Genomic DNA, 27,258 nt, shown 5'->3' with positions numbered 1-27,258 from the left:
CAGAAGAGCCATTTATGGTCAGACAAAGAAAAAAAATGTCTGGAGCCACAACGATTATCTCAACTTTAATTTTCCCTGAAAAATCAGCAAAATTTAGTTGACAAAATCATTTTTGGTGGTGAATCAAGAATCAGTTCACACTGTAAAAAGTAGTTGAGACATTTCCAGGCGAGGTACTGCAATAGATTTTTGAGATTTGAGCCCAAAAGTTAGGAAACAAACCTTTAAAAGTTTTGATAACCTATAGTCTTTAGTTGAGATTATTTACTTTTCTTTTTTAGATAAACTTGAGTCTTTGAGTTTTAGAAACTCAAAAATATGTATTAAAAAAATTGGTCACATTGAGCTGTGAACCTGATTTATTTTGGTGCCTGAAATGAAATGGTTTTAAGTGAAAATATTACAATTTCACTTTCACCTCAATCACTTTACACAAAGATTTTTTTTTAAATACAAGTTTATAAAATTCAAAAATGTAAGTTTATCCAAAGAAGAAAAGTTAATTATCTCAAACAAAAGATTTGTAGTTAGATAAAACTTAAGAATTTGAGTTGGGCTCAAAACTCAAAAATCTATTGCAGGATGTTGTCTTTAAGTTTGAGTTTTCTCAACTTTTTCATTGTTGTGACGTAGACCTACAACAATGATAAATGATGATGTGAATGTTAAGAAAAACAAATAATTATTCATTTCCATATTTCTTTCCAGAAATATGGAAATAAAGAGCTGCATGTGGCTCTAGAGCCACAAGTTGCAGACCCCTGTTTCAAGACCCCTGGTTCAACACAAATGTGTAGCTGAAATGTGAACGTTAAATAGTGTCATTTTTTGTCATTTTATTAGCTAAAATATAAAAAAAAAAGCACAGTGCCAGATCTCAAATTTACTAACGCTCATAATTGCATCAACAGACATGGCCAAAAGATGGCAGCCTTAGCAAAGTAAAAGCCACAAATGAGAGTGGTGAAACATGAGCTCCATCAGAGGAGGTGTTGGCCAGATATTACAGATGTACACAAACATAACAGACTCTAAACACTGTTTCCACAATATCACAATAAAAATTATCAAAACTGTTTGCAGGAATTCAACAAAATTTCACAAATCAAATTCATCGGCCCATGACAATGGCCACTTTAATATATCTGCATAGCAGATATGCAGCAACACATTTTCACAGTCCTGTAAATTATTATATTAGCCTACTTCTCTTTAACTTTCTAACCAGAAATTTGTGTTAAGATTGAAAGCTAATGGCAGACAGTTATTTGTGATTAACTTGAGCTTTAAGGTCTGCCGCTCTGTGTGGCTTGGTGAACATTATGATTGTGCGAAGCACTGAGGTATCAGAGGTTTGTCTCTATAGGAGGTTTTTCAGGTAGCTGGACGTTGGAGCTGATGACAGCTATGGCTGGTTCTCCACACTTCCCCCCCCTCTCATAATATGCCATTTTTGGCATTTCATTCAGCGCATATGGTTTGATGGACAGCTTCAGCTTCTGTTGAAGAAATGTACCAACAATATTAACACACAGCTTGATTCTCTGTGAACATAACATGGCAACACATGCATATGGGTGCTACCTGGGTAACACTTTATTTGAAGGGATGTACATAACACTGACATGACACTATCATGGACGTGAAGGAGTCTTTATAAATGTTCAAGACTTGTCATTCTCCTTGTCATCCCAGTCAGTCCTCTGTACAACAAGAAATCAGTAGTCAACTTGAATCCACCCAGCTCACACCAACAAAATCTGCCTAAAACTTGGGCATCATGATTGACGACCAACTAACCTTGAAGGTCCATGTGGCCTCGATTGCTCGGTTGTGTTAAGTTTTCCCTAAACAACATCAGGAAGATCAGACCCTACCTTTCTGAGCATGCAGTACAACTCCTGCTTCAGGCTCTTGTAATATCATTTATTGTCTGCTGCGACTCTTGACTGGCAGGCCTCCCTGCCTGCATGGTGAAACCTCTGCAGATGATCCAGAACATGGCGGCACATCTGGTTTTCAATCAGCCAAAAACAGCATGTCACCCCGCTGTTCAGATCACTCAACTGGCTTCCAGTCGCTGCCCACATCCAATTTGAAACCCTGACACTCGCCTACAAAATAGGAACTAAAGCTGCCCCCACCTACCTGAACTCCCTCAGTCAGGTCTATGCTCCCTCCTGTTCTGTGCGCTCTGCCAGTCAAAGACACCTGATTCAACCACCACACCAGGGTCCAAAGTCACTAGCTAGACTCTTGCAGTCTGTGACTCCCCGATGGTGGAACGAGCTACTGAGTCCCTCTCAGTCTTTAAGAGAAGACTGAAGAGCGGCTCTTACATGAACACTTTCACACCTGATAAAAGCATCTGCTAAATGAAACTGTAACATTGTAATATTGCCATTCAGTCATTTAAATACAAAGCTGACATTGTTTGAGATGCGACAACCTGACCTTAACCAGTCCTGTCATAAACATGTCATAGCAGGCCTAATATGCCCTTCCTCCAATGGCAGTGGAGCAAGCTTGGTGCCTCGGTCAACTTTCTTCTTTTCCTGTGTTTTTTGTATTTAGATATGCTGTGTGCTTGGATCATTTATGTTGAATATGTTCAAATATTGAAGATGGTTAAGACGTTACCAGAGGACTTGTAAAAGTGACATAGAATTCACATCACAGATTTATATGCAGTGGTGGAAATAGTGCAGAAAATATGTACTCAGGTACAAGTACTGTGACATCCCTAAAATATTACTCAATTACAGGTAAAAGTACTAGTGTTAAAAATATACTGAAGTAAAAGCACAAAGTATTCATTGCAAAATTTAGTCAGTATCAGTTACTTTTAACTGTTGATGTCACAGGGTTGCAAATTTTGTGTGTTTTCCTGAACCAGTAGTTGCTAACAATCAATTAATCGTTAATATTTTTTCCTCATTTTCTTTCTTTTTTTTGTCATTTTTTCCCCATTTTAAGTTAAATTTTACTTATCCAACAAATGGCTCCGCCACACAAACCAACAACGCCAGATGAGGGGAATGACTGCCATGAATGAATGAATTAAATATCCATGAATGCATTTTTAATTGGTTAAATTCTTAATGGCAATTAATCAATTAATTATTAACATCCTTACTCCAAACATGTGCTGCTGCAGCATTTTGTTTTGTTTTCCATCCATATGTGTTGTTTCTCATTGGCCCGTTTGTGATCAGATCACCTGATTTTCTACTAAAATACACATGAAAACTTAGTCATACATAATATATATTAATTCAAATTGTACTCAGTACTCAACTATAATTTTAAAAGTAATTTAGTACATTACACCTAGTAATGCATACTTAGTTACTTTCACCAGTGCTAGCTAATTAGCTAGCATTTGGCTATTCTACGTAAATCATTACATAGCTGGTGAACTAGAGTTTGGTGACTATTCGCTAACTTAAGATGTGACCCTACATGTCGTTTTTTCCAGGTAAAGGTACAGAGTTTGCTCTGTTATTGGAGCACATAGAAAAAGAGGCAGGACTTTATTTATTGCTTTATGTGTTGTGACCATAATGATCATTATAATTGTGTCATGAATATTTTTCTTGGCCTCAACTCTAATTGTACAATTTGAGCTAGACCTTAAATGGTCAGTAGGTGATGTTACACTGTCGAACGCTTTTATAATAGTGTCATGCATAATTTCCTGGACCTCAGTTCCAGTGGTGCAGGTTGGACCTGAAAACCTCCTCCTGGCTGTCCAATGTGTCTGTGCTTTGGGTGTAAACACCAACCAAGTCAGGACTGCCACCTGCATGGCTAACACAGCTAACTAGCGAATGGCAGCCACACTCAGCAACAGTTAGTGGTTACTTAAGCAACAAGCAGCGCTAAAGCTGTCTTTTCATCAAGAAACTCCATAGACAAGAGAGTTGAGACTTTTCTCTGTAAAATATATTCCAGATCAGAGTCCTGGTCAGAGCTGTGCTACAAAAAGTGGAAAAGTGAATTTCACTCTGAAACTGCCAGCGTGCAGAGTTGCAAAAAATGACCAAATTCTTGCATAATGTTTCTGTAAGATATGTGAAAGCATTTGACAGTGTGATAACATTTAATGACATCCTAAAATTATAAAAATCATTTGACAGTGTAATAAAACGGAATGACATCTTTAGGTCTAGTCTGAATATACCACTATATCTGAGATCAAAGAAAATACTCAGGACACAATTATAATGGTGTCAGTGTCCATGACAGTTTAATGTTAACACATGAAGCAAAATTGTTTTTAAAAATTTGATAATTAGACCTGCTATGGCATGTTTTCTTAAGATCAAGGTTCCACCTTGACATGTGTAAGACAAGACAAAGTAAATACCAGAACAAAATCTAAAGCTCTAAGCAAAACTAACATTTCTCCAAATTTTCAGCAGCGTTTAGTCCCCATTATGACAGACTTGATATTACAAACACACTCCCACATGATCAGTGACCTGAACATACCACCCCCATCATCCCCCTTACCAAATTCAATCCCCCACCCAGCAATCTTGGATCCTGAGGAGCAATTTAAGGCTGAGGAATTACTAATAAGAGGCAGCTTAATTGCAAATATGAGCCATATGAACAAATTGTTGACAGGTGTATAGGATTGCACATGATTTTAGACCAAGAGAGTGTTAAAACAGTACTCACCTCAGATGAGGTTTGTGGTCAGCAGGACACAAGGCCAAAATCCCCATGCCCAAACTACATGTCAAAATGTTGCTCTTAAACATGAGCAGAGCTTAACACTGCCTTCACAAAATTCAGCCACCAAACACACAAAACTGAAATTAACATAAGTGCAAAACCAAAGTAGCATCTCCAAAGGTTCCTCTGAAGAAAAGGCTCACTAGCCCACCAAGTCATCCCAACATGCCCACAAAGAAGAAACCAAGCTACAACAAAACTCATACAGACAAAACCAAACAAAGCATGAGCTATTGCACTTACTTTACAAAAGCTAACAGACAAACTACCAACTTGTAACACTAACTAAATGACATAACCACTTCCTCATTCAAGCTCTTAACCTACCAAACCAAGTTCTAATGTCTGCCTAGCCATCTGAAGGCATGCCAGGTGGATAATCAGATCTGACCACAGTAACCATATGAGGAGATGACAAACCCAGGGAACAAATAATCATGTTGGCACTGGAACATGTACAATGGTGAAAACAAGCCACCACGGAGGCCAGGCTCCCCAGCCCTAACTAGTTCCACTAACTAACTAGCTCAGCCCTAGTCTTCTGACAGATAGTTGTGGGAGGGACACTAATTCCACCAGAACCAAAGGGCAGCCAGGAAGCTGGCAACCCTCCAGAAACCAGGGAAATGCTCCCAAGACATTGTCTTTACCCACACTGTCCATCACCCTGTGCAAAAACAACAAATTGGCTGGTCTCCTATCGAGATCAACCACTTAAGCCTACAAAGGGGATACGTTGCTCTGACAAACTGAGAGGTGGCAATATATTCACCAATTATATGCACCAATTCTTATTGTAAATGAACAAATGGGTTTGCAACCTAAACTCATTTGAGACTGATCCTGCTCCCTTCAAACATCCACCAAAAACAAACTCAAGTAACTATGGTATAACCAGTCTAAACAGAACAAATAAAACCTTAACAGGGGTTAAAACCACATTGGTCATGATCATACTAATCAACAATTCCTCATTTGTCACAGGCTGGATTTTTTCCTTACCAAACAGGTTTCAAATCCCAGACGAGCCCCCATTTGTCACAAACCAGCTCAAAGAATGTGTCCACCAAGGGTTTATTGTAAAAACAAGAATATTTTATTAACCTAAAGCTAACACAACTCATAAGACAAACAAAAAACAACACAACATGGAGGGCAGCTGGAGGAAGTTGGAGAAAAAGTGAACAAAGGACCCAGCTTTTAGGCTAAGAGGCCCAGGTGAACTCAATCAGCTGACGACCCTCCCATGTCAGCCAGTCTCAAGCGTACAGGACTGGGAGGGGCGTAACACAGGTTATGTTGTCTGGGTTAATGTCAAGTTGTCAAAACAAAGACCTCTCAAACAATGTCAACCTTACATTAATAATGATACAGAAACATTCATAAAGATTCCATCTTAATGACAGTGTCATGTCATGCTTATGACAGTGTCAGGTCAGTCTTATTAACAACCCATGAAATAAAGGGTTACCATTATACCTGTACTGTTGGGTGGAAAAATAAATAAAATAAATATATGTCACCTGCATGAATGAACCAGGGAGCACCCACAGTGTGTGAATGGCACCCAAAGGAATCCATATGATGGAAGCCAGGGCGATGACCCAGCCGACCCCCTGAGCCCAGGGAGGGAACACGTAGTCCCCATAGCGAGCCGGTTTGAACTGGATGATGGAGAAAATTAAGATAACCTGCAACAAGAACACACATTCAAATTTTACAGAAGCATTGACACTTTAAAGGGATAGTTCACCCAAAAATGAAAATTCAGTCATTATCTTCTCACCCTCATGCTGATTGAAGGTCAGGTTTAGTATTTTTAGTCCACAAAACAATGCAGGAGTTTCACAGGAAAACAGTGTTGCAGAATCTCTCAAAAATGGAAGTGACCCCAAGCTGATTTAAATAAATGTTATTTACACCATGTTTTTAGCCTGAATCTTCACTGTAGATCCTCAGCTTGGAGCCACGTTCACAGGCACATGCACACAGTCTGTGTGTGTGTGATGTGATGGTGTGCAAATGGCATGTCGAGACTTTAGGAGACTTGAATTACACCGGATGAGTAGTATGGAGTCATTTTATGTTGTTTTTTCCCAGTAGTTTTATACATTTGAAAACTGGTCACCATTCACCTCCATTGTTTGGGAGAATATGTAACACTGTTTTCCTGTGAAACTCCAACAGTGTTTTGTGGAATAAAAACTATATACAAACTTGATTCAGCATGAGGGTGAGCAGATAATGACTGAATTTTCATTTTTGGGTGAACTATGCCTTTAAGATGTATTTCAGCTTGTTTCAGTCAGAATCCTGTTGGAGAAAAAGGCCTGATGACTTACGCCAATCAGCACAGGAGCAACTATCAGCCAACACAGTCTGAAGAAGATGTTTGCTCTTTTTCCAGTCATCTCTTCCACATTGTCTGAAAGTCGAGTCACTCCTGCACACAAAAAGCTCCTTTAATAAACAGCCAGGCATCTTTTGTTTGGCTTTTACAGCATTTTGCAATGAGACTGAAAGGCAGATACACTGCCTGACCAAAAAAAGTCACACACTCTAATATTTTGTTGGACATCATAGCATAGTTTTGATAAGCTTATGCAGTGTCACAACATTACAACAGAGTTGGATTCATTTTTCACCAAGATCTTCTATTGATGATGGGAGAGTCAGACCTCTGTGTAAAGTCTTCTCCAGCACATCCCAAAGATTCTCAGTGAGGTTCAGGTCTGGACTCTGTGGTGGACAATCCATGTGTGAAAATGATGTCTCATGCTCCCTGAACCTCTCTTTCACTATTTGAGCCTGATGAATCCTGACATTGTCATCTTGGAATATGTTCGTGTCATCAGGGAAGAAAAAATCCATTGATGTAAAAACCTGCTCATTCAGTGTATCCAGGTAGTGAGTTGACCTCATTTTTTGGGAACATAACGTTTCTGAACCTCGACCTGAGCAACTGAAGCAACCCCAGATCACAACACTGCCTCCACAGGCTTGTACAGTAGATACTAGGCATGATGGGAGCATCACTTCATCTGCCTCTCTTCTTACTCTGATGCCCCCATCACTCTGGAACAGGGTAAATCTGGACTCATCAGACCACATGACCTTTTTCCATTGCTTCAGAGTCCAATCTTTATGCTCCCCAGCAAACTGAAGCCTATATTTCTGACTATCTTCACTGATAAGTGGTTTTCTTAAGGCTACACAGCTGTTTGGTCCCGATCCCTTCAGTTCTCTTCACTCTGTGTGTGGAAATGTTCTTACTTTCACTATTAAACATAAACATGAGTTCTACTGTTCATGATTTATGATTTGATTTCACCAAACATTTAAGTGATCTCTGATCACAATCATTCAATATTTTTTTCTGACCACATTTCTTCCTTGAAGATGATGGTTCTCCACTATCCTTCCAGGTTTTAATAATGTGTTGGACAGTTCTTAACACAGTTTTAATAGTTTCATCAATCTCCTTAGTTGTTTTCTTTGCTTGATGCAGGACAATAATTTGATCCTTCTGAAACAGAGTAACATCTTTTCCTCGACCACAGGATATGTCTTCTGACATGGTTGTTTAAGAAATGAGAAGCTGCTCACTGCATCAGTTAGAGTTCAATAACTTGTTACCAGTTCAAACATATTAATCACTGCACTAATTATCCAATGGAAGCCTCTTAACTATTTGCTCAGTTAAATCCAGGTGGTGACTTATTTTTGGCCAGGCAGTGTATAAACATATCAACTTAAAAATTGTTCAGATTTTTACGACTTTAGTGCCTCATCACAAACTGAACACGTGTTTTCTCACCATAAATCCAACAGATGGCTACAACCTCAAAGAGCGCAAGAAACAGGATGGACACTATAGCGGTGTAATAGTCCATCAACTGGAAAACATAGATTCCCACCTGAACAGAGACACAGTCTTTAGAACAGCAGGTATGTGAGACAAAGGATCACATACTTTGATCATAATTCAGCCAGTAAATTACACTCTGTACCTGCAAGATGCAAGGAATTCCAAGGAGGAGAGCTGCAACACAAATAACAAGAACAAGCAGCTCCTTCCTCTTGAAAATTCTGATCAGACTTGAATAGAATTGATCCATGAGACTGGTCACCAGCACTTCAACCATTGCAAACTGCCAGTAAAGAACAAAAAACAAAGAAGTTGCACAGCAGCATTGAACTTCTGCATGCAATTACCCTGTTTTCAACATTAAAGGGACAGTACACCACAAAATCAAGAATGTATATTTTTCCTCTGGCCTGTAGTACTATTGATCCATCTAGATTTGATATTTTGAGTATGATCTGCAGAATTTCGGAGATATTGGCTGCAGAAATGTCTGCAGTCCTGTGTTGCTATAAGCAACAAAAAAATATATTTGAAAAATTCCAAACCAGTGTCTCAGTACTCATATATAGACCATTTTACAGCTTGTTTGCAGTTTGGCAACAGGAGTACAGTGGGCGCCGCAATTTTGATCACATCCTCCGTTCAGTCAACAAATTTAATAGCTTGCAGCCATAAATGCTGCCGATTGGTCTGAAACGGTCATGATCCTGTCTGAATTCTTGAGTCAACCATCTATCCATCCATACATCCATCTTCGACTGCTTATCCAAAATCGGCTCACAGAGGTAACAGTTCCAGGAGGGGAGCCCAGACATCCCTTTCCCCCAGCTACATTAGCCAGCTCTGACTGGGGATCTCGAGGCGTTCCCAGGCCAGGGCAGAGATATAATAAATCCCTCCACCTTGTCCTCATTCTGCCCCATCGCCTCCAACCAGCTGGATGTGCTTAGACCACCTCCCAGGTGGCAGGTGGCATCCTTGCAAGATGCCTGAACCTCCTCAACTGGCTCCTTTCTACGCAAAGGAGCAGCGGCTCTACTCTGAGTTCCTCACAGACTCCGTTCAGGGTATCTAAGAAGGATACTCCGAACTGCTGTTCAGTGCATAAGCACAGTACAGGCGTAGGGAGGTGACCCTCTCATCCACACTCAGCCGGGGACTAGTGAGTATCCCCACACCTGTCTGGTGCCTCACACCCTGGGAAACTCAGGCGAAGAACAGAGTCCAATCCCTATCCAGGAGAATGTTTCCAGAGCCGAGGTAAGACCCACCAGATCTAACTGATAGCGCTCCACCTCCCGCAAAAGCTCCAGTTACTTCCCCACCAGAGAGGTGATATTCCACGTCCCCAGAGCCAGCCTCTGCTGCCTGGCTCTGGTCCGTTGGGACCCCCTACCTTCACTGCCACCCAACGAGCAGTGTACCTGACCCCAGCGGTTCCTCCTGCAGATGGTGGGCCCACAGGATGGAGGAGCACCTCCGCCATTGCTTGTTCAGGCTGTGCCTGACCGGGCTCTATGGTGTACCTGGCCACCAGGCGCTTGCTGTCGGGCCCCCTTTCCAGGCCTGGCTCCAGATGGTGGCCTCCTCTGGGCAGGGTCACTCTGCTCCTTCCTTGTTCTGTCATGGTGTATTTGAACCATTCTTAGTCTGGACCCTCACCTGGGACCAATTTGCCATGGGAGACCCTACCAGAAGCACTAGGCTCCAGGCAACACAGCTCCTAGGTTCACAGGGACACACAAACCTCTCCACCACAATAAGGTGATGGTTCCCAGAGAGTCAACCAGTGGAATATCAATTCTGACATAGCAACCAGGCATTTTGGTGATTTGGGTGCTGGTAAAATGTTTAATTCAACGTTTGGAGCTTGATAACTCATCTGGATTACTGGCTGGGGGAGACCACTACTTCTGTTGCCAAAATGCACACGCAACTTTTGATGACATCGGCTGTCATATACTTATAATTTTATGTTTATTCATGTATACACATTGCTCTGCACTGAGATGATCGTGTTAGAGAAAAATTATTGAGTGTTTATGGGATTCATCAGCTCATCAGAGACTTTTAGAACTTTAATCAGGTTTGAAATGTTGAGCCCAAAAAGGCACAAGCCCAACAAAATTCTGTCCAAACCCAACCCAGATCCGACCCTTATTAACATATTTCAGCCCAAACCTGATTACAGCCCAACATTTTTCTCAACAAGCTTCCCTCTATGTACCAAACAGTAGGAGTTAGAATAAAATATATAATAATAATGATGAAAAGTGAAAAGTGAACCTGACACAAGCCCAGCCCGATCCCATCCCTCATTAGCATATTGCAGCCCGAAGCTGATTACAGCCAGACATTTTTCTTAACAAGCTTCTCTCTATGTACCAAACAGCAGGAGTTGGCAGTGACAGAGACAAGACATGGGGGGGCTTTGAACAAAAAAAAAAAAAAAAAAAAAAAATTGGGGAGAAAATTTTTAAAAAGCCACAACTACTGATGATAATAACAGTAGTGTTATTTAATAATAACAGTAGTAATAATAATAATGATGATGATGGTGGTAATGATAGTAATGACAACAGCAACAACAATAATAATAATAATAAGAAGAAGAAAAATACAGCCCAAACCTGACGTAAGCCCACGAAATATGTGAGAAATACAACTCAACCTGACCCAAACCTGTCCCATCAGGTTTGGGCACAGATCTCAAGCTTTATGTCACAGGTGCACCCACTGGAACATTTAATTTTTCAGTTAACTGCAGAAAAGCGCGTTTATTAAAGTGAGTTTATTTTGTCTATTGGATGTTGTGAACGCACGCCTATATAAATTCAAGATGACAATGATATATATGTATAAAAAGATTTTGGATTTTGATCAACATTTTCTGACATTTTATGGACCAAACAACTTATCGATTAGTGGAAAAATGATCACTAGCTTGATCATTAGTTGAAAAATAGGTCTAAACATGTAAAAACAGGTGGAGTGCACAGACATTCACTGGACGTTTCACCATTTTCTGACAAAACAACTAATAATCGAGAATATAATTGACATATTGATCATTTGTATTATATATATCATAAATATTTTGATTTGGGTCATGATGGTTTGTCATTTTTAAAAACATGGGTCCCCAGCAAAAAGGTTTAGGAAACATTGTTTAGGAGGACCTGAAGACTTTTGGCCCATCTGAAGTTTTTTTTTTTTTTTCCAACAGCACTACCTCACTATCCAGCCCAAGGCAAAACAGCATGAAGAAGAACATCACAGCCCAGAGCTGAGGTAATGGCATGTTGGCAAAGGCTTGTGGGTAAACAACATAAACCAGTCCTGGACCTGGGTACACAAACACACACACAAAAATGTCAGTGAATAAAAATCGTGGCCTGTCTGGAATACTTTCAGATTATGAAATTGTGATTGAAAGAGCAACACATGCAGAATTTATCTGCGTCTCCAACACAACCACTCAGTGAGACATAACTGCAAGTATATGAATATATACCATAATACTTCAAATTGTTCATAGCTATAGACTGCATGCATTTGAAGGAAGTGTTTACAGAAAAAAGCATTTTCCTATATGTGTACCTGTTAATACATGTGGTGAGCTGCTGCATACAGTTGTCCTTACAGGGGTAAATTACTGATTTGGGGTGATATTCTGAGCATGCCATGCTACATAAAAACACAGATGTCTACTCTCTGCTGGATCTGAGGCCTTTTCATGTCGGCTCAAACATTTTTTCTATCTGGAAAAAGTTAGGTGTATGATGAGCTTGTCAACATCGTCAGAGACTGCATTCACTTCAGTTTAACCTAATTTCTCCTCAGTTTTAGTAATATGGAAGCTCATCTCCACCACTGAAACAAAAAATATCCACATGGCAAGTCAAAATTATGAGATAAAAAATATAACTATGAGATTAAAAATTGAAATGATGACTTTTTATCTCATAATTTCTACTTTTTATGTCTTGATTTCGTCTTTTTATCTCATGATTCTGACATTTTATTTCATAATGATGGCTTACCACAGGAGTATTTTTTCTTTCAGCGGTGTAAATGGGCTTCCATAAAGTAATCACCCTAACCCTAACCCTCCCACAACTATTATTGGAGATAACACCCTCCAAAATAAAATTAAATTTAAAAAATTAGAAATTAAAACCAGTCCCCCAGGAGCTGACAATTTTAGCTGAGATCGGGACGCTCTACCAACTGAGCTAAATAGCTGCCCCAAAATTGTTCTTTTTAAATGAGATGTCTATTTGCACCTGGGTAAGAATAGACACATGGCAGCTCTTCGGTTATTCACACTCACTCCCCATAATTTAGCTATAAAGAGAGACAAGTCAAAATTTAATCTGCACTCGGTGTTATTAAGTTTCCACTTATTATTTTCACATTTCTTCATTATTTTCACTTTTCAGTCTCAGTTTGGTTAGGCAGGCAATAAAAAACTACTTGGTCATGTGGGTGCACATAGTTACTTTGGCTATTCCACACTGAGTCCAAATACCATTGTTGGCTATTGACACTCAGGTGCTTGTTTCTGCCATGCTAGTCTATAAAATCCCAGGTGTAAGTCGCTATATTGGCTATTACACCCTGGGTGCAAATAGCACTGTTTGCTCCTGACACTGGGGTCTTAAAGGCATCTGCATTAAATCAGTTGTTTTCTTACCATCCACAGCCAGCTTTTTGACAGGAAGGCCCTGCAGATGAGACATGTATCCAAGAGCTGAGAAAATGACAAAACCTGCCAGGATACTGGTGAGGGAGTTGACGATGGATATAGTCAGGGTGTCCCTGTGGGGAAAGAAAATGTCTTTTGTCTCACTTTCTTTCTGCCTAGAGAGTGTTACTGCACTGCTCAGGGGAAAACTGAGCAGATGATTTTTTTGGTTTATTACTTCAGAACATTGTTGTTGAAGGAGTTGTAGCTGGACATGGCCAAGAGGGAGCCAAAACCAATCCCAATGGAGTTGAAGATCTGAGATGCAGCATTCACCCACACCTGCAACACAAAGGGATATTCATCCAAAAGTACAGTATCAATTGTCAATGCCAAAGCCAATATGAACACTGATATTTTTTTTCTCTTGCTGCTGCATCACCTTATCTAAATGATCCTTTAAAGAACAGAGTATCCAGGATTGCCAGATTCCTTGGTGTTCCCCAGGGCTCAGATCTTGGTTCATTGCTATTCTATTTACATCCCCCCCCCCAGACACATCATTTTTCAACACAGCCTCAGTTTTCACTTCTATGCTGATGACACACAACTCTATATGTACACCCAACCTTCAGGCACTAAAAACCATCCAACTTGACTGACTGCTCTACCAACTGAGCTATAGGGACACCCCTGCTTAAATGATATTAATGCATAGATGACCTGCAACTACCTCAAGCTTAATCAGGATAAGTCTGAGGCTCATTGCCTCCCTGGCCACACTTTGCAATTTCTCTGATATAAATCTGTGTGATTCACGTCTTTATTACATCCTGACTAGATTACTGTAATGCCCCTTGTTGAAGAAAAGATTATTTCAGGTCCAAGATCTTTGGCTGGTTCTAGATGGGCTTTATTCACTGCACAGCAGAGACTGCTTCACAACACGGAGGCATGATACTATCTGCTGGAGTCAGGTTGTTTGCCAGGTTATATACAGTTTTACAGGAAATCACAGGAGGGTCAGAATGCAGATTCCATCACAAGGTTGTGAATGTGAATTTGCAGTTGGCGGTAGGTAAGGTGTAATTTCAGGGGACAACTGGGCTCTCTTCACAATACAACAAAAGGCTCATTTACAAGGGTATGTTAATGAATGAATGGCTGATTCTCAGCAGAGACACTCAAATTCAGAATATACAAAGAACCATACAAAATAAGAATAAAATAGAAATAAATAAAATATCCCCTTCCTCTTGGGGCTTAGACTACAGTATGTCCAGAATTCAGATGCTAGAGTTCTCTTACCTCCACTTCAAGTAGTTTGTCCCATACCGGCACAATGAAGAAGGTTATTCCATCTAATGCTCCAGGGAGCTGCACATTATTGATCAGCAGGGCAATCAGGATAATATAAGGAAACAGAGCTGTGAAGTAGACCACCTACAAACAGAAACAAACAAGGGTTGTCACTGACTCTCCGTCTATCTGTGTCCCTCCTTGTCTCTGTCTCAATTTCTCTCTCTTTTCACTCACCTTTCCTGTTGATTTCACCCCCTTAAAGATGCACAGGTAAATAACGATCCAAGCCAGGAGGAGAGTAAGGAAAAGCTCCCACCGGATCACTCCTGTGTCCTCAACTCCACTAGTCTGCTCCAGCATCTTGTATCTTCAAAGAAACCAAACAAAAACTAAAAAAAAAGTTGTAGTGATAATTATTGCTCTAAGACAATTACATTCCATATGAATCCTTCTGTTAAGCCTTAAAACTTAAGAGTGCAGCCATTAACAAAGTGTTAAATCAGGCAGACAATTAACATGTGGAGTCCAGGCCTTTTAGACTGGGTTACACCAACAAATATGAATTTAATCTAAGATCAATTCTAATCAGAGTTTAGCAAAACGAGCTTTAAAATCAGTATTAATCATGTAGCTCTGTTGCACTATTTTAAAGAAAGGTTTATTGATGTAAACCTAAAGTTAAATCAACATGGAGATCCTTGTTTGCCTAAATTAAAATAAATGAATACATATGAGAAAAAATGTCATGTCCTGCCAAAACCTGTTGGTTACATTAATGTAGCAATACAGCAAATCATAGAAGCTTAAAAATGGTTATCAGCAGAGTAAGGAATAAAGAGACTGCCCGGCAGTGACTGGGAGTTTAATGGGTCAGCTAGTGAAGGAAAGAAAAGACGCATCAATTGGGTTGACTCTGTCCCTTAAAGGGATAGGTCACCTAAAAATAAAAATTCAGTCATTATCTACTCACCCTCATGCTGATTGAAGGTCAGGTTTAGTTTTTTAGTCCACAAAACACTGCTGGAGTTTCACAGGAAAACAGTGCTGCAGAATCTCCCAAACAATGGTGTAAATAATATTTTTTAAGTCAACTTGGTATGTTGGGTGTTTGAAAATTTGGATGACACCAGACAAGCAGTATGGAGGCATTTTATGTTTTTATTCTGTTGTGTTGTTTTTTTTTTGTTTTTTTTTACTTTTGAAAAAAGGGCAGCCATTTTTAAAAATATTTAACAGAATTAAATTTAATCTAGGTTTATAGTAAAAACTAAACTAAGGAAAGGTTCGATTTAATCTTTCTGAATTTTAAGCTAGTTTTAAAGTTTGGTTCAACATAATTTTAAGTTGCTGTTTTTTCTAAATATTATTTTTAATTTGATGTATTTCAATAACATACAAACTACAAAAAATCCATGCCCAAGACCCAACCAAAACAGACACACACACACACCTAACAAACGCCCACATATGGGAGAGGGATCTTGACACGTACTTAAGTTCATCATGGCCTAAAATCAATAACAGAAAGGCACCTAACCATACATATCATTCATGTACGATTTTTAAATACAGTCTATCATAAATAAGAGTATGCAGAAACAAGAAGACCAAAAAAGATCTGCAAAAACTCATCCAGATCCACTCATTGAGTCCAGATATTGCAAAAATGGACCCGAGCTTCTTCCCATTTACATTCACATTTTGGATGATTAAATCACGGTTGTTCTGTGTGAATTAATGACGCAAGTTCACACACCCAGTTGATGTCTTCCAGTCTTTTAGAATAAATTTTTTGGCACCATGCCCATCAAAAGATAAAGAAACGTCTGAACATACAGAGAGAGCCAAGTAAAAAGAAAAGAACAACTTTGGTGATCCCTGAACCCTTTGCACCACTATTCTGTCAACATCTACACAGATGATTGGACACAGATTTTGGCAAAAACATTCATATTCCACAGGGGATGAATCCTACTGACCTTGATGTTCATCTGACTTTTCCTCAAGCTCCACCAGCAGGTTCACTTGCAATTTGGTGCAGACATTCTTGGTCTTTATGAAGTGACTTTTTATCAAATGCCATTGTCAGGTCAAAATTTGAATTTGTCCATTAAGTTCCCCATTCCCATTAGCCTCAACTATACTTGTAATGTACTGATAAAAGCACTGATGCTGTTTACATTGTACTGGACTGACATCTAGTATCATATATAATATAGATAATTCACAACCACATTTGAAAAAAGGCTGTATTTCTTTCGCTGTAGCTCATTTTTCACCTTTGTTGATTCAACAATGACCTTTATTGTGACAACATCCAAATTATTACATTCATTTCAATACAACCGAGTGCCACTAGCATGAGTGTAGACTCTTCATGACCCAGAAACAAAGCTGTTATCTGTAGAACTCACTTTATATTTCAATCATTATCCAGAGACTGGCATTCATCCACCAACTGCAGTTAAACAAGTTAATGAGTAAATCAATATAAAAACACAAGGTTTGCACTCAACTGCCCCCAAAAATCTTCTGTTTTTCTTAATGTTTCCACATCAGAACCAAAGAACAAACATCTATTTGAAGATAGAAAAAAATAGGGAGCGCAGCACAGGGTAAAAAAAGTAGTGCTGATGAAGAATCTGGTGCCTGTCAAGGATAGGGCCAGTTGTTACATAGGAATAAAAAAAAAATCCTTTATCAGGTTTCATCAAAGCATCATGTCCTGATGACCTTACATTGAATAAAGGAATTTAATATTCACAGTCAGAGTGTCTTGGATTTTCACAGACTGCCAACCTATACCTTCAACTTCCATTAGGCCTAATAATAATCTGGACAGTCATTGTTTGTTTTATTTCTATCTAAATTCTCTTTAACTTGTATAAATTATGAGCCTGAGCTGTACACAGTTGAAAGCTACACGTTTTCATTTTTATAAGTATTTACATTTTATATTAGCCTATTGATGGCATTAAAACTGACTTAACATTTCCTACTCTTCCTTAACATATTTAATATGTTTGCTTATCACTAACCTCCACCTAGATTGATATTCCTCACATGAATCTGATAATATGTGGTTTCAAAATAAATGTCATGCTGTGTGTTAAAATAATCAGTGCCTTTTCACCTCTATTTATAATCGCCGGTTGTGTAAACCAGTAATCTGTAGCCCTGCTACAACCCTCTAATTATCTAATTGTCTAATTGTTTTATAATTCACTAAAACAGTACTGGTTTCTCTCACTGTGTGTGTGTGTGTGTGTGTGTGTGTGTGTGTGTGTGTGTGTGTATAATGATTAACAAATTTATTAGACCACCACCCAGTGTAAGATTTATGCAACAGCTGCCCTAAACAGCATTGGTAATTACCAAAATGATTTTTTATGTTTCTGTAATGGTTAATACACAAGTATGTAGAAGCTCTTTAACTGAAATGATATTTTTAATGCTAAAATATAATTATTATTGTTATTCATGAATTTTCAAATTTACTGTTTTACAAAAAACAGAAAAAATAATAAAGCACATTATTATTTCTTGATTAAGATGTCAGATTATAGTTATTTACTTGCATTCCTGAACAGAAAAAATTGTTTTAGTGGTTGAATGTTATGCTTGATTTATTTCTGACTTCTCAGAGAAGCCCAGTGAGCCGGCTCAAATTTAAAAAGGTGAATTCAGTTTGAAATTCCTCATTCCTGTTCAAAATGATAATACCTCACTGAAAATGAAAGAGTCCACATTAAAGCACTTCAATCACTGAGACTGGTACTTACAAAAGGCAGGAAATGAAAGTTAACTACAGCAGATGTCAGACACCTCAAGATTTGAAGTACTAGAGACAGAAGGAAGACCACTGCTGATCTTCAGGCAGAGATAAATGCTTCTAGATCAGAGTCTTAAAAAAGTCTCCAGAATGACCACAAGCAGATGACTGATGGAACAAGGCTTAAAGGGAAGACTAGCTGCTAAGAAGACATTGCTGAGGCCTGCAAACATCCAGAAACACCTCAGATTTTCCAGGGAGCACAAACACTGGACTGTTAATGACTCTGGACGGATGAGTCCAAGTTTGAACTCTTCAGTCAACATCATCGTGTTCATGTCTGCAGAAAAGCTGGAGAATGTTTTGATGCCAGATGCATTTCACCCACAGTGAAACATGGTGGAGATTCCATTATGGTATCAGGTTCCATTTATGTAAACGGCATTGGGCAAATTAGTGAAAATCGACTGTATCATGAACAAGAATGTCTACCACAACATCTCAGTGCATGATGGAATCCCCTCTAGACTGAATCTGATTGGTCGTGGGTTCATATACCAACAAGACAATGAGCCCAAGCAAACTTCAAAGCTGTGCAGAGACTATTTGACCAAGAAAAATGAATCTGGAGTTCTGGAACTGATGGACTGTCCAAGTCAAAGTCCAGATTTGAATCCTATTGACCAAATTTGGTGTTTAGTAGGTTCAAAGATTGATCACACAAAAGTTTAATCTAAAGCAAGTCTGTGGGAACAGCTAGAAACAATTTCTAACTCAATAACAAAAGAGACTGTGGAAAAGTACAGAAAAATAATGCCAGCAAGAATGCAAGCTGTTATCAAGGCCAAAGGAGGCCATACAAAATATGAAGTTTTTTGGTTATGTGTGAAAAAGGACTGTTTAGTTATTTCAGTTTGTTATTTACAAAATAAATAACAATAACATTTTTAGTTTTAAACAAGTTTTTGAAAGATTTCTAAAATATCTCATTTTTTTGACAGGTGATCTAATAAATCTGTTAAGCACTGTATGTGTGTATATATGCATATATACATATATGTATAAATATGTAAATATCTCTCACACTAATTGCCTGTCTCACTGAAATTCATGTTTGAATGAGCAAGAACTTTTAAAGCTCAGTGATGATAAAACTGAGATTCTTTTAAGTGGAGGAGAAAAACTGCACCCAATGCTTGGTGGTCTTAACAGACAGATTAAATTTAGGAGTGATTTTAGATTCTGATTAAAATTTACATTCTCATTTAAAACAATTAAAACCTATTTTTTTAATCTTAGAAATGTTGCTAAGGTTAGAGCCTTTTTAACTCAGAGGGATGCATTTTTTTGTCAAACACAAAACACAGAGAACATACAACATGGAGATGCAAATACAAGACTGTTCAAAGTTCACATCCGTTTCATGTCCATTCTGAACATTAATGTACAGTTAGGTGACCACTGTACGTCTGTTTTCAATAGCAATTTCACTGTGATTTTCATTATGTTTTTTTTATCCTGTCTCTCCATTGCAATATGTTGGGGGGCTGCGGTTTCAACTAGGAAACCATTATTGTCTTCTTTGCTATTAAGAGCAGAGTTCTCAATAAAGAAATCAAGTCCTGATCTGTCATATTATCTGGGAGTATCCCCAGTATACAAAGACCAGGATCTAGAGCAAGGTTAATACCACAAATCTGTTCAATCGCTCTTTGAACACTTTTCCAAAAAAAAAAACAAAAAAAAAACAAGAGCTTTGGGCAGTCCCAGAATATCATCTTCCACTGTTCTGCAGCCCCGCCAACATGATTCTGATGTATTACTATATTTTGAAGTGACAGATGGAGTATTAAAGAACCACATCTTTACCTTCCAATCAAATTCTCTCCATGATGGACTACTAGTTAGTTTATGGCCAGCTTTAAATGTTTGTGTTACCTAATAATGTTATTATCTTCCAATTCCCATTTCGCTTTGATATCCACATTATTATTATCACCATTAGATTCATGTTGTTAGAATTGATTTTAAAGTTCTTTTACTGAATGACCTCGCTCCTCCAAACATCAGACATGTTTCATTTTATATTCCAGCCAGATCACTTAGGTGCTCCACTGTTTTTTCTTTTTTTTTTCTTTTCCTTATGTGTCCCATAAACATACTGCCTTCTGTTTTTATGCCCCTAAACTGTGGAACTCTTTGCCTTTGCACATTAAATTGGAAAGCTCTCTCAGCATTTTTAAGAGAAAAATAAAGTCTGCTTTAATTGTTACTTTGGGAGTGAAGTTATAACCTCAGTCTTTTAAGCTTTTGCCATTGGTTTTTATATTATTCTATTTCTCATTGTTCCTTTTACTTAATTTTAATGACTTTCATTGTATTGTTTTATTGTTGTCATTTTATTGCTGCATTTTTATTTGATTTTATTTATGTATTTTTATCATTATTTGCTCATTTTTATTTTTTTCCTATCTGTACTTTGGGTTGCATGTGTGTATTAAAGGTGCTGTATAAAGCTGAGTTGAGTTGAGTTGAGAAAGACATACTTGAAGAACTCCTGGCTGGCTGTGGAGGAGTAGCTGCTGTTGGTGGCATGGTCAGTACAGTTTGGTGTGTTCCAGGTGTTGTTGCAGTTCACCCAGGGTAGTGGTGCCTGGAAGGAGCTGAAGAGGTAATAGAGGGCCCAGGTGATGACGACGTTGTAATAGGTGCACATAATGAAGGAGATGGCCACTGATGCTATGCCCACCCCTGAAAGGAGACAAAAATAATAATGTAAAGAAAAAGTTTTTTTTTTTTTTTTAAGAGCCTAACTGATAAGGGACTTTTGGGGCTGATGCCTGTAGTGATATAAGGGAATAAAAAAAAAATGTTAACACTTTATTTGAAGGGGTGTGCATAAGTCATTATATTTAGTGTTGTGCGAATTTAGTATGTTGTGTAGTTTGTATACTTCCCTGATACACCAGAAACATGAGGCTTCAAGATCAAAGAAAGTTTTTATATCATGTTTTCGTGCACACACTCTGCCTGTTGTGATCACACTGTTTTTCATCAGCTAACGATGTCAGCAGTGTTCTCTCTCTCAAGAATAAACAATGCTCACTTTCACATTAATTAATTGCAAACTGATTTGTTAAGTTCAACAAAAATATGAGCATATTCAAGAAACACACCGCTCTTTTAGTGTGTTTATTTATTGACTGTGTAAGTGTCATTAAGTTACTGGTGTCATTTTCAATCAGCATCTAGTTGGGTGTGACTGGACTGCAGATCCCAGCCGGAACACAGCCTCTGAGAACGGCAGTGGTCAGTTTAACAGGGAAGAGAGTACCGAGGTGGTTTTCTTGCTGGGTTTGACTCCTGGCTTACCTTGCGAGGCAGCTGGATTCCCAAGATCACATGGGAATCCATCTTGCTATGCTCCAAACTATCCGTTTGTGTCTGCACCAGAGGCGGTGAAAGCCAATCAGCATCCTCAGAAGGACTACTGGCAGCCACAGGTGTGCCGACAGTGAAAACTGTCCATGGAACCAGCTTGTCTCAAACAAACAAAGGTGGCTCCTGAAGAGGTTAGTATAGATCTTGTGATAGCATCAGTTATATCAGAACTGGAGGTATTTCTTCTTTGAAAGAAGAGCAAAGAACAACACTGATGCCTTTTATTGAAGGAAAAGATGTTCACTTTTCTTCCGGCCGCCTTCAGCCACAGTTGGGTGAGTTGATCAGATTGGTTAAAGTTAGCCCATGTTAGTCATGACATGGTTCATCCAATCACCTGCCAAGTGTTGTTTGAAAGTGCCCAAACTTTTCCAAAGAGTTTCTATGGACGGTTTCCCAGATGGTTCTGTGTAACAAACGGTCTGAAATGCCAGGTTAGTTCCTGGCACCTTAGGATTGAGTCGGCTCATTAGGCAGCTAGCTCTATGGCTAAGTGGCTAATTTAACTAGCTAATGCCAGCTTCAGACAACTGTTAGCCTACTTTAGCAACAAATCTGTCTATCTCTGTCAGCTAAGCTAAATGGGTCTGTACTGTTGTGTTAAACTGGCCTGTCTGTGCAATAATCTGGATAACCTATCCAGATACAGACGGCATTTTAATACCTGGTATAAATGGGGTGTTGAAGTCCAGGAACAAAATCATGACACTATTACAAAAACACTTGACATCTATAAATAGGGGTGTCAAATTATTGCGTTAATTGCAGTTAATTAATTACAGTCATATTTAGCGCATTATGTTTTTTAATCGCATTAATCTAATTTTTCATCTCTAACCTTACTGTTTCTGTATGCGAGTTGCCTTTTTTATACAATCGGTTTTTATGCATTGGGCTTCTTGTGCTTGAGTTGTTGGGGGTAGAAAACAATGGTCAGTCACACCCTGAAGTGGACATTGATTGGCTGTCATTGTGTTTGGGCTTGTTTAGCATAAGCTGATAGGCTCCCATTGTAGTTGGGAGGGCAAGGTGAGGAGTGGTGAGTACCAGAGAGGAGGCGTGAAAATGGAGGAGCATGTGAGAGTTGTGTGGAGAGCTGCAGCGCTACAGAGCAGAGCCCAGCATCAGTATTAAAGACTGTCCCCAGCAGTGGTGGTATGCTCACTCAGGAGCCTATGAAAAGCTGTCGGCCCTAGCACGGAAGTACCTGGCCTCCCTGGCAACCTCTGTACTTTGTGAGAGACTGTTTAGCCTCGCAGGCCACATAGTGCAAAAGAAAAGGGCAGCCTTGCTCCCAGAAAATGTGACCAAGTGTAACATAGTTAAATAAGGTTCATGTTAAAAGTAATGTTTAAATCCCGCTAAATGGGAACACGATGCCATCTGCTGCTTTTAATCTGTACCTGCAGTTAGTAATAGTAGCAAATGATTTTGGGTAATCCTCAAAGTAACGGATTATTTGCACTGAGGTCTATCTTAAAGTAACGTATGCTGTCTTTCCAGAGAGAGAGCATGCGCGGTTGTCCACAAGCAATGATGATTATGCTCTATAATCCTTTGTCTTAACTGCAGGTACGCGTGCCCCAAATTGTTTTATATTGTTATTATATATTTCAGGAATTGTACGTTGAACGTTTTTCAAAAAGAAAACTTATTTTGTATTTAACACTCTATGGTACCATGTTGCCCTCAGGCAACAAACCCATTTTTGCCCTGTCACATCTCCACAATGCATCCCTTTAAATGATGCAATACTTTAAAAAAGAGGAAAAACCATAGGGAACCATTAACAATGCTTTAATTTGTCACATGACCTCCAGGAAGCCATTTTGAAACCCTTCTTGGTGGGCTTCTTCTAAGGAAACAGCTCTGCTATCTTGCTGCAAAAAAAGACTCTCAAAAAGTTATTACTTGTCCCTTTTCCACCTGGAAAAAAATGTCTTCACACTAATAGGTGAGTAAACTTTAAGTTTTGATAGTTTCATGCAACTTATTTGCTAATTTAATAGTGGAAACTTGTTAAAATGCAGCTGTTGCCCTGAGGCAACAACGTGCCATCATGGAAAATTGCAGTGTTGCCTTTAGGCAACAGTGAACCATTATGGAATCACTATAGCAAACACAACACTGACCACTGGCCTATTTGGGTGGAGAGAAAGGGCAGATGCAAATACCCTGGATGTAAGGGTATAGTAAAATTGCAGTGCACAAAATGTATCACCTACCTGTGCTTCACTCCTGAAAAAAACTGCTTCATGGAGTTCCATAAGCACTGAGCAGCAACACCACAAGTGATGGCAACACATGTCAGGAAAGACACAGGGGACTGACAGAAAACATGTACTGAAATGAAGCAGTGATGATCAAAACTGGAATTTGACACTTGTTGTTTTTGTTTTTCAAATGGTTATGGTAATGGTTATCTTTGTTGATTTAAGTAATTTAAAGTTAGAAGAATTACACTTTACACGTTTATTTCAATGGGTTGTTCCTAAATGGTACAAAGGATGGTATTAATATTAGTATGTCAACACTGCGCAGGCATCTCAAGTCATTAGGATTGTTCAGGCAGAAAGCCCAGTCTGACGCAGGAGACTGCAGGAGCAGTTGAACCAACACGGGATGCTTCATGGATACAAATTCATATATTTGAAATGCATCCAATCTGGTTTGGTAGTGACTCAGAGAACTGTACGGCACCTTAACAATAACAACAACTCGATCATGCATGTCAGCCATGTCAGCTTTTCTGTTGCCACTGTAACGACGTCACATTGCAAAACGTAACAAAGCCACAGTCGTAAATAAACCAAGTTTTTATTTATATATGAATTTAACTACCTCTTCGTGGATGTGCAGTTAGTGGTTCTGAGTGAAGCAGTGGCCAATGTGGCACCTTTCCTTTTCTTGTAATTACGAGATAAGGTGTCTATTTTGTTTTTTTATCCAGTGAATGCAATGCGCTACCGTAGGTCTCAGCGATTGGCTGAAGAAGAAGAAATAAGATGCATGAGGTCAGCATAGCTGCTATGTCCTCTGTAGCCTACTAGAAGTGATTGCTTGATGTTATTTCAGCACTTTATTTTGTGATGATGAACAATGTTATTTTTTATGTGCTAACTTACAGCACTGATTACATTGATGGGTGTGTTTTATTTATTCTATATTATCTGAAGCAGAGGAAAAGCAACAAGTTCAGTGTTCAATACTTGTATTGCTCAGAAAAGTGTTCTTACTGTTTTTTGATGTTAACTTACAGCACTTCATATGGACCTGATGTTTTATTTTATTTTTATTTTTAATTATTTGGAAATTGACAAAAGAACACAGCAATAGTCCCCCCTGGTGGTCGAAACTAAAGGTTGTAGGCAGCACTTGGGATTAGTCTCAAATACAGCGGAAGGTAAATCCATGATTCAATGATTCAAGTCTGTTAAAAACAATAAATGACTTTATGAAGCCACTTTTTTTGTTATATATCAATCTTTGATCTGCCACAATAATGTAATGAATTTAAATGAAAATACCTCAAGTTGAGGGCTTTTCTCAGGAATTTTTAGGTGAGATTAAAACAGAGATTAATCGGATCAATTAATTACAGATCATAATTAATTAATCTCTCAATTTTTTTAATCTCTTGTCAGCACTATCTATAAACAAAATTTGAGTTCACTTCCTGGCAATAAATCCCCAGGGTAGAAACCCTGTATATTGTGAAACTTATATATATCTATAAATATCTGTTTAATCTCTCTTTGCACCAAATGGAAATATGCACCAAATGGAAATATGCAAATATCTGCCCCATTCCTAAAGATGCTAAAATAGCTTTAACTACACACAACAGTTGCATTGGACCATTATTGATTAGTATATACACAAATGAGCTTCCTTTAGTTAAGGCAGCTACAATTGTCTTAAGATGTGGGTTTGAAAAAGGAGCAAGTGAACTTCATACTATAATGGGATGTCCCACAGTGGCAGAGCATGTAAGACAACATTCTATTGCATTAATTTCAAAGATTCAAACATTTAAAAATACAGTTAGTACTAAGGACAAATTGCTATTATTGCATGACAAACATGAAGTAAACATAAAAATAAGAGATAAAAATCTTTATGTAATACCAAAAATAAAAACTGACATGGGAAGACAGACTTTTTTTAACCATTAAATTATGGTATTCATTACAATAACTCGCTCAAGAGCAGTATGATAGTTGGATTATTGATAGGAAGATTTTAAATTTTAAATGTTATTATTATCACAGTATTGTATTATCAGTAGGGTTATAGAGTATTGATGTGTGTATACTGTAGACATAGGCACATATTGTATTCAAAATGTGATAATGTATCCAAGCTGTCTGTGTGTGTGTGTGTGTGTGTGTGTGTGTGTGTGTGTGTGTGTAAATCAAATATATTCTGTAGATGCCACTAAGAATTTCATTCACCCCTCGCAATAAGGGAACAGAATAATTTTAGGAATAAAAACCTATTATTTCATGTTAAGTAAAGTTCATATAAATTGACAGGTATGAACACAAAAGAAAGGTTTGCAGAACTTCCAAATAAATTGAAAGTTTTCACTACTTGTAACAATTCATTAATTTGAGCATTTGGTTTTCCAGTGTATTTTCCAGTTTTCCAGTTACATCATACCTTTTAACAGTGGGCAGACAATAGCCAGGGCGTGGACAGGCCCTCTCCTCGTGTACTGACCCACAGTCAGCTCCATGAAGAGCAGAGGGATCCCCAGCGCCACCAGCATGATCAGATACGGCACCAGAAAGGCACCTGGCAGGAAATGACGGCAATTAATGAGCTCTTACACACATTTTCATGCCAAGGTCACATCGATCTCACTAGTTTTATTATCTTTTTATCTTTAACTTTTGTGAATGTCATCCTGCACTTGCATTTTTTTCATCGTATCTCTGGTCATTTATAACTGACAGGTGAAGAAGGCGTCACTCCATAATATTTTACATCTTTATTACTGTAAATACTGTTCCTTCCACCCCAGCACGGCTGAGTAACACACATTACGTACATGAAATGCAGTTAATTCCAGAACACTTTGAACACTTTCCTACACAATCAGTATCACTAGAGAATAAATAACCTTAAGTTATGCTCACAGCTCAGTTTGTAAACCTTTGGACCCTGTTTGTATAAGTACAGAGGGTGGTCTAGTGTCATAATTCTATGGCTGAAAAGTCAGCTTCATTTCTCACCTCCTCCACTCCTGTAGCAGAGGTAAGGGAACCTCCAAACGTTGCCTAGACCCACAGCACAGCCGATGCCGGCCAGGGTGAACTCTATCTGCCTGCTCCACGTTGGTCTGTTGCGCTGCTCTTCCATGCCTGCTCCCTGTGTCACCACCGTCGCGTGTCCGGACCCAAACTCCATGGAAATGTTTGCTGGAATTTAAGTGACTCTGGC

At 38.7% G+C, this 27,258-nt stretch overlaps 1 protein-coding gene across 1 annotated transcript; it reads right to left on the bottom strand.

Moving 5' to 3' along the window:
* Window positions 1–984: 984 nt before the first annotated feature.
* On the bottom strand, window positions 985–27,258 carry LOC146318513 (sodium- and chloride-dependent GABA transporter ine). The gene is made up of 13 exons (XM_084730425.1): window positions 27,051–27,258; window positions 26,476–26,610; window positions 20,919–21,123; window positions 14,835–14,967; window positions 14,607–14,741; window positions 13,537–13,640; window positions 13,308–13,432; window positions 11,844–11,956; window positions 8,754–8,894; window positions 8,561–8,660; window positions 7,086–7,186; window positions 6,267–6,434; window positions 985–1,499 (listed from the first exon to the last, which is right to left on the bottom strand). Exons 1-13 carry the CDS (start codon window positions 27,223–27,225, stop codon window positions 1,347–1,349), a joined length of 1,788 nt encoding a protein of 595 aa, XP_084586551.1. The 5' UTR covers window positions 27,226–27,258; the 3' UTR covers window positions 985–1,346.

This window comes from Lutjanus erythropterus, chromosome 11 (genome assembly GCF_056507025.1).
Source record: "Lutjanus erythropterus isolate fLutEry1 chromosome 11, fLutEry1.hap2, whole genome shotgun sequence".
Lineage (NCBI taxonomy): Eukaryota > Metazoa > Chordata > Actinopteri > Lutjaniformes > Lutjanidae > Lutjanus > Lutjanus erythropterus.
This window is presented reverse-complemented; position numbering and strand designations above follow the sequence as displayed.